At 66.1% G+C, this 15,862-nt stretch overlaps 2 protein-coding genes across 2 annotated transcripts; one reads left to right on the top strand and one right to left on the bottom strand.

Annotated features, from left to right (window-relative positions):
• Nucleotides 1–3,303: 3,303 nt before the first annotated feature.
• TAP2 (transporter 2, ATP binding cassette subfamily B member) lies at nucleotides 3,304–6,768 on the bottom strand. Its single transcript, XM_076360868.1, is given in 13 exon segments — nucleotides 3,304–3,621; nucleotides 3,700–3,836; nucleotides 3,917–4,076; nucleotides 4,157–4,330; nucleotides 4,425–4,613; nucleotides 4,693–4,821; nucleotides 4,911–5,108; nucleotides 5,498–5,703; nucleotides 5,787–5,917; nucleotides 6,001–6,092; nucleotides 6,094–6,131; nucleotides 6,232–6,672; nucleotides 6,675–6,768. Coding segments are annotated over 13 exon segments (2,157 nt in total). The 5' UTR covers nucleotides 6,706–6,768; the 3' UTR covers nucleotides 3,304–3,390.
• A 1,094-nt stretch (nucleotides 6,769–7,862) lies between these two features.
• TAP1 (transporter 1, ATP binding cassette subfamily B member) lies at nucleotides 7,863–14,949 on the top strand (the record flags this gene model as incomplete). Its single annotated transcript, XM_076360858.1, is given in 12 exon segments — nucleotides 7,863–8,118; nucleotides 9,359–9,483; nucleotides 9,553–9,581; nucleotides 9,583–9,653; nucleotides 9,656–9,885; nucleotides 10,213–10,410; nucleotides 11,020–11,148; nucleotides 11,736–11,921; nucleotides 12,389–12,562; nucleotides 13,296–13,455; nucleotides 13,524–13,660; nucleotides 14,331–14,949. Coding segments are annotated over 12 exon segments (2,181 nt in total), but the record flags the coding sequence as incomplete, so codon positions are not given.
• Between the last annotated feature and the right edge of the window lie 913 nt (nucleotides 14,950–15,862).

Genomic DNA, 15,862 nt, shown 5'->3' with positions numbered 1-15,862 from the left:
GATACAATGGACTGTTAAAGACTACGCTGAGAGCAATGGGTGGTGGGACGTTTAAACATTGGGATACGCATTTAGCAAAAGCCACCTGGTTAGTCAACACTCGGGGATCTGCCAGTCGAGCAGGCCCTGCCCAGTCAGAACTTTTACGTACTGTAGATGGGAATAAAGTTCCTGTAGTGCACATAAAAAATATGCTGGGGAAGACAGTCTGGGTTATTCCTGCCTCAGGCAGAGGCAAACCCATCCGTGGGATTGCTTTTGCTCAAGGACCTGGGTGCACTTGGTGGATAATGCGGAAGGATGGGGAAGTCCGATGTGTACCGATTTGATTTTGGGTGAGAATAGCCAATGATCTGAATTATGTGATGTTAAGTGCTACCTAATATTATATGCCATACTAATGATATTACAGTAAGAATCACCCAGATTAATGAAGAATAACTTCAGTGAAACTGAGCAAATCAGGGTGATGATGGTACCAGAACTGACTTCAAATCACATACCATCTCCATTTTTCCTGCTCTGGAAGATTATTACGACAGACGGAGCCCAAAGTCATGGACTAAATGAACTCACCGAACATTTTAGAGGGATGGCCCACAGACGAAGGGGATGATATCTGTGTGTATATATCAAAAGACAGGAAAAGGGGTGGTGATTAATGGGAATGTATTGGAAAGTGGGGGACGTGGGTATGACATAGATGGTATAGAATAAGGGGTGGATACTGTCGGCAGGGATAGAGTTAATTTCCTTCCTAGTAGCTGGTACACTGCTGTGTTTTGGATTTAGGGTGAGAACAAAGTTGATAACACACCGACGTTTTAGTTGTTGCTAGGTAATGCTTACACGAGCCAAGGACTTTTTAGTTTTCCATGCTCTACTGACTGAGAAGGCTGGAGGTGCACAAGAAGCTGGGAGGGGGCACAGCCAAACTGGCCAAAGGGACATTCCATACCATGGGACGTCATGCGCAGTACATAAACTGGGGAAAGCTGGCCGGGGGGGGCCGCTGCTCAGGGACTGGCTGGGCATCAGCTGGTGGGTGGTGAGCAATTGTACTGTGTATCACTTGCTTTGTGTACTATTATTATTACATTATTATTATTATTATTATTGCTATTATTCTTTTATTTCAATTATTAAACTGTTTTTATCTCAGCCCACGAGTTTTTCTCACTTGTGCTCTTCCAATTCTCTCCCCCATCCCACCGGGGGCGGGGGGGGAGCCAGCGAGTGGCTGCGTGGTGCTGTTGCCGACTGAGGTTAAACCACGACAGAATCTCCCTCCTTGCGCCTACAGGGCAGCATCTCAGCTACCAGGAGCCTGCTCAACACAACAGGGACCGTGGGCACACGCCGCGTGCCGCCTGGTGGGGTTCTGTCTGCGTGACCATGGGGAGGACACGAGGAAGTGGGGCGGTGCACCTACCTCGCTCCTGGAAGCCCACGTACGAGAATTGTGGGGAAAAAAACAGTGCCTAAAGGGGACGACCCAGGCAGATTGCTGCGGCAGTTGCTGTCAAGCAATTCCCCAGGGCTGAGGACACATCTCCTCCTTCTGATTCTGATCCAGTGGACATAACGTCTACATGGGGTCGAACCTCACACCCAGCACCATGCAAAGACTGTGCCGGACTGCAGTAGGCTCGTACCTGTGACTAGTCCTTGCAACGTAGCCTGGGCGAGAGAGATGTGGGCTCCTCTCAGGGTGAAAAGACTTCTGGTTTGCAATTACAGGAGTCGGGTAACGAATGCTCTGATCAGAACTAGGGCTCCTGCCTCCGGCCGGGCAGAAGAAAGGGACAAATGGATTCAGTGGCCTGGCACGTCAGACCCATGGAAATATAAGGCCCTGGTGGACACCGGTGCACAGTGACCCCTAATGGCATTGGGGTACAACGGGACAGGACACATCTGGATTTCCAGGGTGATGGGGGGGGGTCCCAATCGCCGTGGTGGGAGCTGAGGGGAGCCCAACAGGAAACGAGTGGGAGAAGCGACCGGTCCGGAGGCTCCGTGTATCCCTGGCATTGACTTGAAAGTAGGATGCTTCAAAGAAGTAAAGATACTTCAAAGATCCAAAGGGGCACCGGTGGGCCGCTGTAGATATAGAGATGTATCGCACAGCAGTGTGCCCAGGCGGCCAAGAAGGCCAATGGCATCCTGGCCTGTATCAGAAATAGTGTGGCCAGCAGGAGCAGGGAAGTGATCGTGCCCCTGTACTCGGCCCTGGTGAGGCCACACCTCGAATACTGTGTTCAGTTTTGGGCCCCTCACTACAAGAAGGACGTTGAGGTGCTGGATGGTGACTCAGCCCCTTCCCCGGGCAGCCTGTTCCAATGCTTGACAACCCTTTCAGTGAAGAAATTTTTCCCAATATCCCAGCTAAACCTCCCCTGGCACAACTTGAGGCCATTTCCTCTCACCCTATCTCACCTTGAACACTTCCAGTGATAGAGCAGCCACGACTTCTCTGGGCAACCTGTTCCAGCCTCTCACCCCCTCATTGTAAAACATTTCTTATGTCCAATCTCGATCTTCCCCCCCCCCCCCCCCCCCCCCCCGATCTCTTTCAAGTTTCGAACCACGGCCCTTGTCCTGTCACTACAGGTTTTGGTAAAAAGTCTCTCTCCGTCTCTCTTCCTTTGAGGAAAGCTGCAGAAGTCAAAGCCACCCAGCTGGCCCTAGATTGCTGCCTGAGAAACATGGCCAGTGCTCTGTCTCTGTACTGACTCGTTTAGGGCGGCCAATGCCCTGTGGGGTGGCTACAGCGATGGTCACAGAGGTAAACCCCTCTGGGCTGCTGGGTTATGGCAGCAGGACCTTGCTGCCTGGGTAGAGGTCCATCATATTGACGTCCAAGAGCCATGTCCCTGGAGAACATCAACGCAAGGAGCAAGTAGACCAGGCGGCAAAACTGCGAGTGGTTTGGGTAGACCTGGACTGGGAACATCGTTGTGAGGTGTTCACAGCTCCGTGGACCCGTGTAATGTCGGAGGAGAGGCACAACGTATGGGTGGGCTCGCGATGGAGGAGTGGACCTGACCACCGCAGCCATCGCACAGGTCTTTCATTGACAATGCGCCGGAATAGAGTGAAGCCTCTCGGGTATAAAGGACGGTGGCTGTGGTACCACGAGGGGGAGGCCAGCAGATTCAGTATATCACACTGAGGCCAGCGCCACGTGCTTCCTATGGTGGCAGTGACAACCAGAGGACGAGCGCATGGCTTCAGCGCCCAAGACCCCGCAGCCAGGCCAGGCTGTTCCCCCCGGCCCCCGTGACCCAGCCGGCTCCTCTCTAAAGCAATTCTGCTTTATTTCGTACAAATCTCTGTCCCAACGGCAGCAGCCCCCTCCTCCTGCCCAGCCACAGGGGCAGGAGCCAGCTACTGCTCCCCATAGCCCACCCCCGGGGCCTCTGGCCGCCCCGTGCCGGGGGAGTGCTGCAGCAGGTGGCTGTAGGGCCCGCAGCGGCTCTGCAGCTCGGCGGGCGTCCCCGTCTCGACCACAGTGCCATGTTCCAGCACCACGACGCAGTCGGCCGCCTTCAGCATCCGTGGGCAGTGGGTGATGAGCAGCACTGTCCGGGCCCACCTGCTCTGCACCCACTGCTGCAGCTGTGGGAGATGCCGGCACTCATCAGCGCCTGCCGTGGGGCTGAGACCCCCCCCACCCCAGCACTTCCCGCCGCTCACCGCTGCCTCACCCTCCCCGTCCAAGGCACTGGTGGCTTCATCGAGGATGAGGACGGTGGGTCGCCGTACCAGGGCCCGGGCAATGGCGATGCGCTGCTTCTCTCCTGCCGAGAGCTGCCCTCCTTTCTCCCCCACATCTGTGGGACGAAAGGCTGGGGGGTGAGCAGGACCTGGGTGCCTGGGGGTCCACCCCCCCCCCCAGCCCCCTGGCACTCACCGGTGTCGAAGCCCCGGTCCAGCGCCGAGATGAAGCCCAGGGCGCCGGCAGCGGCGGCGGCCGCCCTCATGTCCTCCTCCCTGCAGCCCTCCAGCCCGAAGATGATGTTGTCTCGGATGGTGCCGGAGAAAAGCACAGGCTCCTGCCCCACCAACGCCACCTGTCCCCAGGCGCAGGCTGAGACCGGGCACCGCTCGGTGCAGCTGTGCTGCCTGCCTGCCTGTCCGCTGCTGCCCTCACCTGGCGGTGCAGGTAGCGGTGCTCGTAGTCCCGCAGCGGCACCCCATCCAGCAGCACCTTCCCGGCCCCAGGCTCGTAGAATCGCTCCAGCAGCCCCGCGCACGTGCTTTTCCCGCTGCCGTTGAGTCCCGCCAGTGCTGTCACCTTGCCAGGGCACAGCTCGAAGGAGACGTCCTGGGGGGAGGGGGGGGTGTGTCTGTGTGCAGTGGTGGGTGCTCAGGGACACCCCTGTCCCCTCCTTGGGGACTCCTGAGACCCCTGGCTCTACCTGCAGGACGAGGTGCTTGGGGCGCGCGGGGTAGGCGAAGGAGACGTGTTGGAAGGCAACGTGGCCCTGCAGCGTGGCTGGCGCCCACGTACCCCCGATGTCCCCAGTGGGTTCCCGGTCCAGGTACTCCAAGATCTTGCGTCCAGCTGCCGCTTTGCTCAGCAAGTTGCCGTGGCCGAAGACCAGCGCCTGTGCGGGACAGAGCCGCTAGCACCGGGGACAGGTGGACACGGGGGGGGGGGGGGGCACACGTGTCGCATGGTCTCACCTGCACGTGGTGGCCAACTTTAGCCTGGTAGAGGAGGAAGGTGACGAGGCTGCTGGAGGTGATGGTCCCCTCGCGCAGCTGCTGGTGCCCATGGCAGAGCACCAGCACCTGCACAGCCAGCTGCAGCGCCTGCAGGGACGGAGGTCAGCGGGGGGGGGGGGGGCGGGATATGGGACCGGGATGCCTGGACACCAGGGTCCCTCCTGCACCCGCCTCACCCGCTGGACGAGGGTGAAGAGCGCCCGCTCCACGTCCATCTGGTCCTTCAGCCCCAGCATCTTGGCCAGTGCCTGGCTGTGGCGGCGCTCTTCCTCCTCCTCCCCGGCAAAGGTCCGCACCGTCTCGATGGAGGAGACGGCCTCCTGCACCACCGTGGCAGTGTTGGCCGTGGCGTCCAGCACGGCTCGCTGCAGCACCTGGACGGGGGTGGCCAGATTCAGCGCCCGTGGGGCAGCAACGGGACACCCCCACCGGCCTGGCCCTGCCAGCCCATCCCCACCATCCCATCCCCACCAGCCCCAAAGCTCTGTCCCCTCCCCAGCGTCCCCACTCCACTATACCCACCCCTGCTGACCCCATCCCATCCCATCCCATCCTCAGTCCCCACTGTCCTCACTGCTCCCATCCCATTCCCACTGTCCCATCCTGTCCCACCATTCCCATTGCCACCATCTCGTGCCCCCACTCCCCATCCCACCAGCCCATCGCCTCCCCTCCCACCATCCCATTTCCCTGTCCTCATCGCACCATCCCATTCCCACTGGCCCATCCCGTCCCCACCATCCCGTCCCATCCCCACAGTCACCTGGTACCGGGCATCGTAGACCTTGCGCGCAGTGATGGTGAGGGGCACCTCCAGCAGCGCCAGCAGCGCCAGGCGGGGCGAGAGCCCCACCATGAAGCCACCCAACCCCAACACCGTCACCAAGCTCCGCAACGCCACGTTGACGCTGAATGGCACCGCCATACACAGCAAGGGCACGTCGTTGGCCAACCGGGAGGACAGCTCAGCTGCAGGGATGGTGAGGGGTCAGTGGTGGGGTTGGGGGTCCTGAGGTGGGGGGGTGGGGGGGGGTGATGCGGACCCCCCCTACCTGCTGGTGTCCCCTGGAAGAAGGCCAGATCCTGGCGCACCAGGCAGGAGAAGAGCCGGTGGCAGGTGCTCAGTTTGAGCCGGGTGTGCGCCAAGGTGAAGAGACCCCCGCGGCAGCCAGCGAACAGCGAGCTGGGGGGACAGACGGACACAGGGACGCCCCGTCAGCCCGGTCCCAGGGGACGGACGGACAAGGGGGACACAGGGACCCCCACCTGCCCAAATCAGCGGCGAGCACCAGGCCGATGGTGAAGGCGGTGGGTCCGTCCCGAAGGGCGGTGGGTCCGTCCCCATGCCGGATGGCATCCCAGGACTTTGCCGGTGCAGTAGGGTCCCGCGGTCTCACCTGCACAGGCACCGGTGGGTGGGGGGGGTCAGCGCCTCCTGGCGGCAGCAACGCCGGGACACCATACCCCACCCCCCACCCCACGTCTGCCATCACTCACCCAGCACGGCCAACACCAGGAAGAGGAAGGCACCACCCAGGACGGGCCACTCAGCCCACGCCAGCGCCAGCAGCCGCCCCACGGCCACCGGCGACTTGGTGCCCACGGCCTCGCCGGGTGCTGGTGTGGCCCAAGCCAGAAGTGCTGCGGCGGTCGCGCCGTGGGTCAACGCCAACCAAGCCGGTGCGGCTGTGGCCAGCAGCACCGGTGTGGCACCATACGGTACCAGGAGGCTCCGGAGGGTGAGGAAGGCAGCAGGGGTGAGGCTGAGCACGACGGCGGCTCCCCAGGGACCCCCCGGTGCCAGCAGCTGCCTGGCCGCAATAAATGCCAGCAGCCGCAGTCCGGCTTCCAGCCAGGCAGCTGCCAGGCCCAACTGTGCCAGCACCAGGTCCAGCCGGGCCAGCGCTGCCAGCACCGCCAGATCAACCAGGAGCAGGAGCAGGCCAGGCGGACGGCGGGGAGCAGCGCCATGGCTGGGGGTGCTCACCAGCCAACACCAGTGCTCCCAGTGCTGCTCCCGTCGACTGTGCTCGCCACCCTAGGAATTCACCAGTCAGCACCAGTGCTCCCAGTCCAGCCCCCCAGTACCAGCCTGAACCCCCAAGACCCCGCCCGGCACCCTGGGGCGCTCACCAGTGCTCCCAGTGCAGCCCCCTCAGACCCCCGGACCCGCCCGGCACCCTGGGGTGCTCACCAGCGCTCCCAGTGCAGCCCCCTCAGACCCCCCGGACCCCGCCCGGCACCCTGGGGCGCTCACCAGCGCTCCCAGTGCAGCCCCCTCAGACCCCGCCCGGCACCCTGGGGCGCTCACCAGCGCTCCCAGTGCAGCCCCCTCAGACCCCGCCCGGCACCCTGGGGCGCTCACCAGCGCTCCCAGTGCAGCCCCTCAGACCCCCCGGACCCCGCCCGGCACCCTGGGGCGCTCACCAGCGCTCCCAGTGCAGCCCCCTCAGACCCCGCCCGGCACCCTGGGGCGCTCACCAGTGCTCCCAGTGCAGCCCCCGGTAGCCCCAGTCCCACCCGGTACCTTCCAGCGCGGTCTCGTCTCGTCTCGCCGCACCGCCTCTTGCTTTCACTTTCGCGGTCCCGCCCCCTCCGCCCATCGCCCCGCCCATCTCCCCGCTCCATCTACCTTCGCCCTGCCTGCCCCGCCCCTCGCCCCGCCCCTCCCTCCCATTCCCCCGCCCCCCATTCCCCGCCCCCCACCCCTCTGCCCCGCCCCCCGACGCGCCCTCTCCCTCGCCCCGCCCCCTCCCGCACCACGCCCGGCGCCAAACTGCTCCGGCTCGATCTGCCCGGCAACTGATGACGCCGCCGCCTCGGCCAATCGGCGCCGCCCGCCCGGTTCTTGCCCTTCCCTGCCCCCACCACCCCCCCGCCCCCCCCCGGGCAGGGGCACCAGGGGGTGCGGGGACACGGGGGGCAGGGACACGGGGGGCGGGGACCCCCGGGGACCCCCCGCCCCCGGTGCCCGGTGTCCCCCCCCCGCCCCGCTGCCCGGGGCTGGGCCGTGCGCGGCGCCGGCGGTCCCGCCCCCGCGCTGGGTTTCGCTTCCGAGAGACGGCGGCGGCTGCCGGGAAGGACCGTGACCGCGAGCGGGACCGGGACCGGGACCGGGACCGTGACCGTGGAGAAGGGTCCCGGGAGCAGGAACGGGAGCGGACCGGAGCGGGGACACCGGCACCGGACTCGGGAGCGCGGAGGGGCAGGACCGGGACCGGACCGGGACACACGGGGGGCACACCGGGACCGGACCGGGACCGGACCGGGACCGGACCGGGGCGGACGATGGGGGCGGCCCCGCCCGCCGCCTCCGGGCCCTGCTGAGCCCCGAGCGCCGGCGCTGCGCGGTGGTGGCGGCGCTGATGGCGGCCTCGGTCCTCGGTACCGGGGGGGGAGGGATGCCCTGAGCTTGGGGTGGGGGTGCAGCACCCAGGTTTGGGGGGGGGGCAGCACCCAGCTTTGGGCGAGATGCCCTGAGCTTGGGGGGCAGCACCCAGGTTTGGGGGAGATGCCCTGAGCTTGGGGGGGGGGGGCAGCACCCAGGTTTGGGGGAGATGCCCTGAGCTTGGGGGTGGGGGGCAGCACCCAGGTTTGGGGGAGATGCCCTGAGCTTGGGGGGGGCAGCACCCAAGTTTGGGGGGCGATGCCCTGAGCTTGGGGGGGGGGGGGGCAGCACCCAGGTTTGGGGGAGATGTCCTGAGCTTGGGGGGGGGGGCAGCACCCAGGTTTGGGGGAGATGCCCTGAGCTTGGGGGGGGCAGCACCCAGGTTTGGGGGAGATGCCCTGAGCTTGAGGGGGGGGGGGGGGCAGCACCCAGGTTTGGGGGAGATGCCCTGAGCCTTGGGGGTGGGGGGCAGCACCCAGGTTTGGGGGAGATGCCCTGAGCTTGGGGGGGGCAGCACCCAAGTTTGGGGGGATGCCCTGAGCTTGGGGGGGGGGGCAGCACCCAGGTTTGGGGGAGATGCCCTGAGCTTGGGGGTGGGGGGCAGCACCCAGGTTTGGGGGAGATGCCCTGAACTTGGGGGGGGCAGCACCCAAGTTTGGGGGGGATGCCCTGAGCTTGGGGGGGGGGGGCAGCACCCAGGTTTGGGGGAGATGTCCTGAGCTTGGGGGGGGGGGGCAGCACCCAGGTTTGGGGGAGATGCCCTGAGCTTGGGGGGGGGGGGGGGCAGCACCCAGGTTTGGGGGAGATGCCCTGAGCTTGAGGGGGGGGGGGGGGGGGGCAGCACCCAGGTTTGGGGGAGATGCCCTGAGCTTGGGGGGGGGGGGGCAGCACCCAGGTTTGGGGGAGATGCCCTGAGCTTGAGGGGGGGGGGGGGGGGCAGCACCCAGGTTTGGGGGAGATGCCCTGAGCTGGGGGGGGGGGGGGGGGCAGCACCCAGGTTTGGGGGATGCTCTGAGCTTTTGGGGGGCCAGCACCCATTTTGGGGGCAGCACCCAGCTTTGCGGGAGATGCTATGAGCTGGGGGGGCCGGGGCAGCACCCAGCTGGGAGGAGAGGGGGATGCAGCGCCAGCCCCCTGAGGTCACACCATGGGGTCCTCCCCACCCTGGGGGGGGGGTGACACAGACCCGGGGGGGGACCCCATCACCCTGATGCCGTGTCCCCCCCGCCCCGGCAGGGGAGGTGGCCGTCCCTTACTTCACGGGACACATCACCGACTGGGTGGCCAGTGAGAACGAGGTGGCGGCCGCCTGGCCCATGGCACTGCTGGGGCTCGGCAGGTAGGACGGTGACACCGGGGACGTCACACGGGGCTGGGGGGGGGTGACACATGTGTCCCCATGCTAAGCCACCCTGGTGCCACCACTGCAGCGCGTCACCGAATTCACCTGCGACGTCACCTAGCGGGGACGCTGAGCCGGGCGCTGGGAATCTCCAACGTCGCGTCTTCGCTGCCGTCCTGCGACAGGATGTCACCTCCTGCGGGTGACGGGGACCGGGGCAGTGATGGCACGGGTGACAGGGGACGTGGAGGCCACCCACGCAGCGGTGTCCGAGGCGCTCAGCCTCTTGCTGTGGTACCTGGCGCGGGGCGTTTGTCTCCTGGTCACCATGGCGTGGTTGTCACCCCACCTGGCCTTTGTCACCCTCCTGTCACTGCCTGTCCTCCTGCTGCTGCCCCGGGGCGTCAGCAAGATCGAGCAGGTACTGGGGGAGATGCGACACACGGGTCCCTTGTCACCTCCCTGCGCCCCCTGTCCCCTCCCCATGATTGCTGTCCCCTCCCTGCGCCCCCTGTCCCCTCCCTGCACCCCTTGTCACCTCTCTGTGCCCACTGTCCCCTCCACATCCCCGCTGTCACCTCCCCATGATTGCTGTCCCCTCCACGTGCCCACTGTCCCCTCTGTGCACCCACTGTCCGCTCCATGTGCCCCCTGTCACCTCCGCATGTCCACTGTCCCCTCCTTGTGCCCACCATCCCCTCGGTGCCCTGCATCCCCATCCCCCCTGAGGTGACACCGCTGTCCCCAGAGGCTGTCGCGGCAGGTGCGGGAGGCGCTGGCGGGTGCCACCGAGGTGGCAGTGGAGACCTTCCAGGCCATGGCCACCGTCCGCAGCTTCGCCCACGAGGCCGGGGTGGCCGAGCGGTACCACCAGCGCCTGCGCCACGTCTACCGGCTGGAGGGGAAGGAGGCGGTCACCTACGCGGCCACCATCTGGGCCGGCACGGTACGGGGACAGGGGACACGGTGGCATGGGGATGGGGGACGCGGGGATGGGGCAGCGCGGGAGCTGGGGGATGCAATGGCGTGGGGGCGATGGGACGCGGTGATGTGGTGGTATGGGGACAGGAGACATGGTGGCGCGGGGGCGGTGGGAACATGGTGCTACGGTGGCGTGGGGACAGGGGACATGGGGATGTGGTGGCATGGGACTAGGAGATGTGACGGCATGGGGACGATGGGACATGGGAACATGGTGGCACGGGGATGGGGGACATGGGGCTGGGGTGGCATGGGGCTGGGGGACGTGATGACGCAAGGGTTAGGGGACATGGGGACATGGTGGCACAGGGCTAGAGGACATGATGATGTGGGGACATCAGGACACAGCAGCATGACAGCATGGGGCTCTGGGGCACAGGGGCTTGGTGACATGGGGGATGTGACATCTCTGGGACATGGGGGGAACATGATGCCACAGGGGAGGTGACAGAGCAAGGCTGGGACCTCGGTGTCCCTGCGGAGAGGTGGCCGCAGCAAGGAGGGTGACGGGGACCCCCCAGCAGTGTCCCCCAGCGGTGACCTCCCTGCGATGACCTCCCTGCGGTGTCCCCAGTTCTCAGTGCTGGCCCTGAAGTTGGGGCTCCTCTACTACGGGGGACAGCTGGTGGCCGCGGGGACCATCACCACTGGGGACCTTGTCACCTTCCTCATCTACCAGATGCAGTTCACCGAGGCTGTGGAGGTGAGCCCGAGGGGACGCCGTGTCCCCAACATCCTCTGCACCATGTCCCCAAGCCCATTCCCGATGTCCCCACACCCTCCCCACTGTGTCCCCGTGCCACTCCCAGTGTGTCCCCATTGCCACCCATGTCCCATGTCCTCCCTGCCATGTCCCTGTGTCTCCGTGCCCATCTCTCCGTGTGCCTGTGTCCTCTCTGCCGTGTTCCCATGCCCTCCCCGCCGCGTCCCTGTCCTCCGTGTCCCCGCACCCTCCTGGCCATGTCCCCATGTCCTCCTGGACACATCCCTGTCCCTGTCCTCTGTGTCCCCAAGTCCTCCCCTGTGTCCCCATGCCCTGCCATCTCCCTGTGTCCCCTGCTGTGTCCCCGTAACCTCCCTGTCACATCCCCACGCTGGTCCTACTGTGTCCCCGTGCCCTCCGATGTCCCCACACCATGTCCCTGTGTCCTCTGTGTCCCCACACCCTCCCAGTGGTGTCCCCATGCCCCCACGTCCTCCTGGATGCATCCCAGTCCTGTGTCCCTGTGTCCCCATGCCTGTTCCCCATGTCCCCACACCCTCCCTGCTATGTCCCCTCTGCGTCCCCAGGTCCTGCTCTGCCACTACCCCAAAATGACCAAGGCCGTGGGCTCCTCAGAGAAGATCTTTGCGTTCCTGGACCAGGAGGAGCAGGTGGCACCCGCAGGGACGCTGGCGCCCGATGTCCTGCGGGGCCACCTCCAGCTTGAGGACGTCTGGTTCTCCTACCCCGAGCAACAAGAGCCCGTCCTCAAGGTGGGCATGGGGACAGGGCGGGGGACGCGGGGACATGATGGGGGGACACAGTGGGGAGGGCGTGGGGACATGGCGTGGGGACATAGAGGTGCTGGGGAGGGTGTGGGGACGTGGCATGGGGACACGGACTTGGGGAGGGCGTGGGGACATAGTGGGGACATGGCAGGTGGACGTGGGGACACGGTGGGGAGGGCATGGGGGCATGGCATGGGGACCCAGAGGTGGTGGGGAGGGTGTGGGGCATGGTGGGGGGACAGAAGGACATGGTGGGGACACGGCAGGTGGACATGGTGGGGGGGGGGCCATGGGGACATGGTGGGGACATGCCAGGTGGACATGGTGGGGAAGGCATGGGGACACGGACATGGTGGGGAGGGTGTGGGGGCACAGCGGGGAGCCACGTGGACACGGGGAGGGCCAGGGATACTGGGGGAGGGAGCGTGGGGGTGTCACCTCTGTCCCCCCAGGGCGTGTCCCTGGAGCTGCGCCCTGGGGAGGTGCTGGCGGTGGTGGCCCCCCCAGGGGCGGGGAAGAGCACCCTGGTGTCCCTGGTCCTGCACCTGCGCCCGCCGGGGGCCGGGCGGGTGCTGCTGGATGGTCACCCCCTCCCTGCCTACCAGCACCCCTACCTGCGCTGCCAGGTGCCACCACCGCCCCGTCAACAGCTGTCCCCAATGGGTCCCCACCCCCCCGTCACCAGCTGTCCCCAATGGGTCCCCACTGCCACCCCCCCCGTCACCAGCCATCTCCAACGGGTCCCCACTGCCATCCCCTTGTCACCAGGTGTCCCCAACGGGTCCCCACCACCAGCCCCGTGTCACCAGCCATCCCCAACAAGTCCCCGCTGCCACCCCCATGTCACCAGCTGCCCCCGCTGGGTCCCCACTGCCACCCCCCGTGTCACCAGCCATCCCCACCATGGCCCTGCCACCACCCCATGTCACCACATGTCCCCACTGCATCCCCAGCCTTCCCCACCATGTCCCCGCCATGTCCCCAGCCATCCCTGCCATGTTCCCACCATGTCCCCAGCCACATCCCAGCCATCCCTGCCACGTCCCCTGCCACATCCCTACCATGTCCCCACCCACCATGTCCCCAGCCACATCCCAGCCATCCCTGCCACGTCCCCTGCCACATCCCTACCATGTCCCCACCCATCCCTGCCACATCCCTGCCATGTCCCCTGCCATGTTCCTGCTGAGTCCCCAGCCATCCCCGTCATGTCCTTGCCACATCCCCTGCCACATCTCTTCCGCATCCCCTGCCACATCCCTGCCACGTCCCCGCCGCGTCCCCTGCCACATCCCTGCCATGTCCCTGCCGTGTCCCCAGCCATCCCCGCCGTGTCCCCAGCTGTCCCCTCTGCCGCAGGTGGCTGCCGTCCCCCAGGAGCCGGTGCTCTTCTCCCGCTCGCTCCACGCCAACATCGCCTACGGGCCAGGGACCTGGAGCCAGGCGCAGGTGACGGTGGCAGCCCGCCGAGCGGGTGCCCACGCCTTCATCACCCGCCTGCCCCGGGGCTATGACACAGGTAGGAGGTGTCCCCTTCCCACCGTCCCCGTGTCCCCATGTCCCCACACTGACCCCCATCTCGTGCAGAGGTGGGCGAGCTGGGGGGGCAGCTCTCCGGGGGACAGCGGCAGGGGGTGGCCATCGCTCGTGCCCTGGTGAGGGACCCCCGTGTCCTCATCCTCGATGAGCCCACCAGCGCCCTGGACACCGAGAGCCAGCAGCAGGTGAGAGGTGACACCCGTGTCCCCTCGGTCCCCCTGTCTGGCGACACCCCGGTCCCTGGGGGTCCCCCTGGGTCTCCCCTTTCCGTTGTCCCGTGTCCCCATGGTCCCTGGTCCCCGTGTCCCCTGGGTCCCCAGTGCCTGGGTGCCCTGGTCCCCGTGGTCCCTGGGTCCCTCTCCCAGGGACCCACCTGGATCCCCTCTTCTTGTGTCCCCTGGGTCTCTGGTCCCCATATCCCCTTGGTCCCCTCTCCGAGCAGGTCCCCTCTCCTGATGTCACCTGGGTCCCTGGTCTCTGTGCTCCCTTGGTCCCCAATCCCAGTGTCCCCTGGGTCACTGGCCGCTGGGACCGGTTGGTCCCCAATCCTGCTGTCCCCTGGGTCCCTCTCCCAGCAAACCCCTGGTCCTGGGGGGGTCCACCTTGGTCCCCTCTTCAGTGTCCCCTGAGTCCCTCTCCCAGCAGATCCCTTGTCCTGCAGGGGTCCCCCTGGGTCCCCTCTCCTGGTGTCCCCTTGGTCCCCAATCCCGGTGTCCTGTGGGTCCCCGCTCCCCACATCCCCTTGGCCCCAACTCCCCATGTCCCCTTGGTCCCCATGTCCCCTGGGACCCTGCTCCCCATGTCCCCTGGGTCCCCACACCCGGGTGTCCCCACTGATGATGCCACCCGCCGCAGGTGGAGCAGGAGATCTTCGGAGCCAGCGGGGCCGGGCGCGCAGTGCTGCTGGTGACGGGGCAGGTGGCCCTAGCCATGCGGGCGCAGCGGGTGGCCGTGCTGGAGGGGGGACGACTGCATGAGCTGGGGTCCCCCGGGGAGCTCCTGCACCCCGGCAGCCGCTACAGGCACCTGCTGCAGGGCGGGGGACAGGGGGGGACAGCGGGGAAGGAGGGTGAGGCACAGCAGGAGCTGGGGATGGGGACACCAGATGCCAGGATGGGGACACCAAAGGATGGGGACACCGGGAGCCAGGATGGGGACACTGGGGGCAGGGATGGGGTCACTGAGAACACGGATGGGGACACCAAAAGCAGGGATGGGGACACTGGGGACAAGTATGGGGACACTAAGAGGTGGGACTGGGACACTGGGGGCCAGGATGGGGACACCGAAAACCAGGATGGGGACAGTGGGAGCTGGGACGAGGACACTGAGAGGGGATAGGGACACCAGAAGCCGTGATAAGGGACTGCAAGAGCTGTGACGGGGGAGCACTGTGTGACAGTGACCATGGGTGCCACTGGGTGCCACCGGGGCTGGTGACCGTCAGGGCTGGAATTAAACTTTTGTGTTTGTACCCGGGGTGTGTTGGGGGACCCCGGGGCTGGGGGGGGAGGGGGGGAGGGGGTCCGACGTGCCTGTGATGGCCTGGGTACCAGGTGGGGATGGGATGGGGACAGTGGGGACAGGACGGGGACAGTGGGGATGGGATGGCGGGATGGGGTTGGCTGGGCTGGGGACAGCAGGGTGGAGCCCGTGGGGTGGGGACAGAGCTTTGGGGCTGGTGGGGACCCGGGGGGTCCATGGGGGGACATCGGCCACCTGGGGCGGGGCTGGGGGGACATCAGGTGACGCACGTCCTGGGTGTCCCTCGGGGTCAGGGATCCTGGGGGGCATCGTGGGGTGTGGGGGGGGTCCCGTGACCCCCCCCCCCCTCGTGTCTCCGGCATCTGCCCCCTCCCCCCACCCAGACGCCTGGTTCCCCCCCCTCCCCCCCCCATTACCTCACGCTGTTGATGGAGGCTGAGAAAATTCCTTGGCAGGAGCAGCCGTGGGGCTGGGCCAGGGCGGGCTCCCCCCACGCGGCCTGTCCCCCACACATTTCCCCAGCCCCCCACGGGCCCCGTGGCCCCACATATGCCCTGTGCCCCCCCCCAACCCCACACCTGCTTCATCTTCCCCCCCAGCTCCACACATGACTGTGACGCCCCCAGCCCCACATATGCCCCATGCCCCCCCCCCCCCCCCCCCAGCCCCATGCATGCCTCGTAGACTCCCCTGCCCCACACGTGCCCATGGCCCCCCCAGCCTCCTTTGTGTCCCTCAGCCTCACACATGCCCTACGGCCCTCTCAGCCCTGCATGTGCCGCTGGCCCCATCCCCAGCCCTACAAGTGGCCCCCAGCCCCACACATGCCCTCCAGCCTCACATGTGCCCTCCCCCAAGCCCCACATGTGCCCTATGGCCCTCTCAGTGCCACACATGCCTGT

The sequence above is a fragment of the Aptenodytes patagonicus genome, chromosome 31 (genome assembly GCF_965638725.1).
Source record: "Aptenodytes patagonicus chromosome 31, bAptPat1.pri.cur, whole genome shotgun sequence".
NCBI lineage: Eukaryota > Metazoa > Chordata > Aves > Sphenisciformes > Spheniscidae > Aptenodytes > Aptenodytes patagonicus.
The sequence above is the reverse complement of the archived record's forward strand: the minus strand, read 5'-3'. Positions and strand labels throughout refer to the sequence as shown.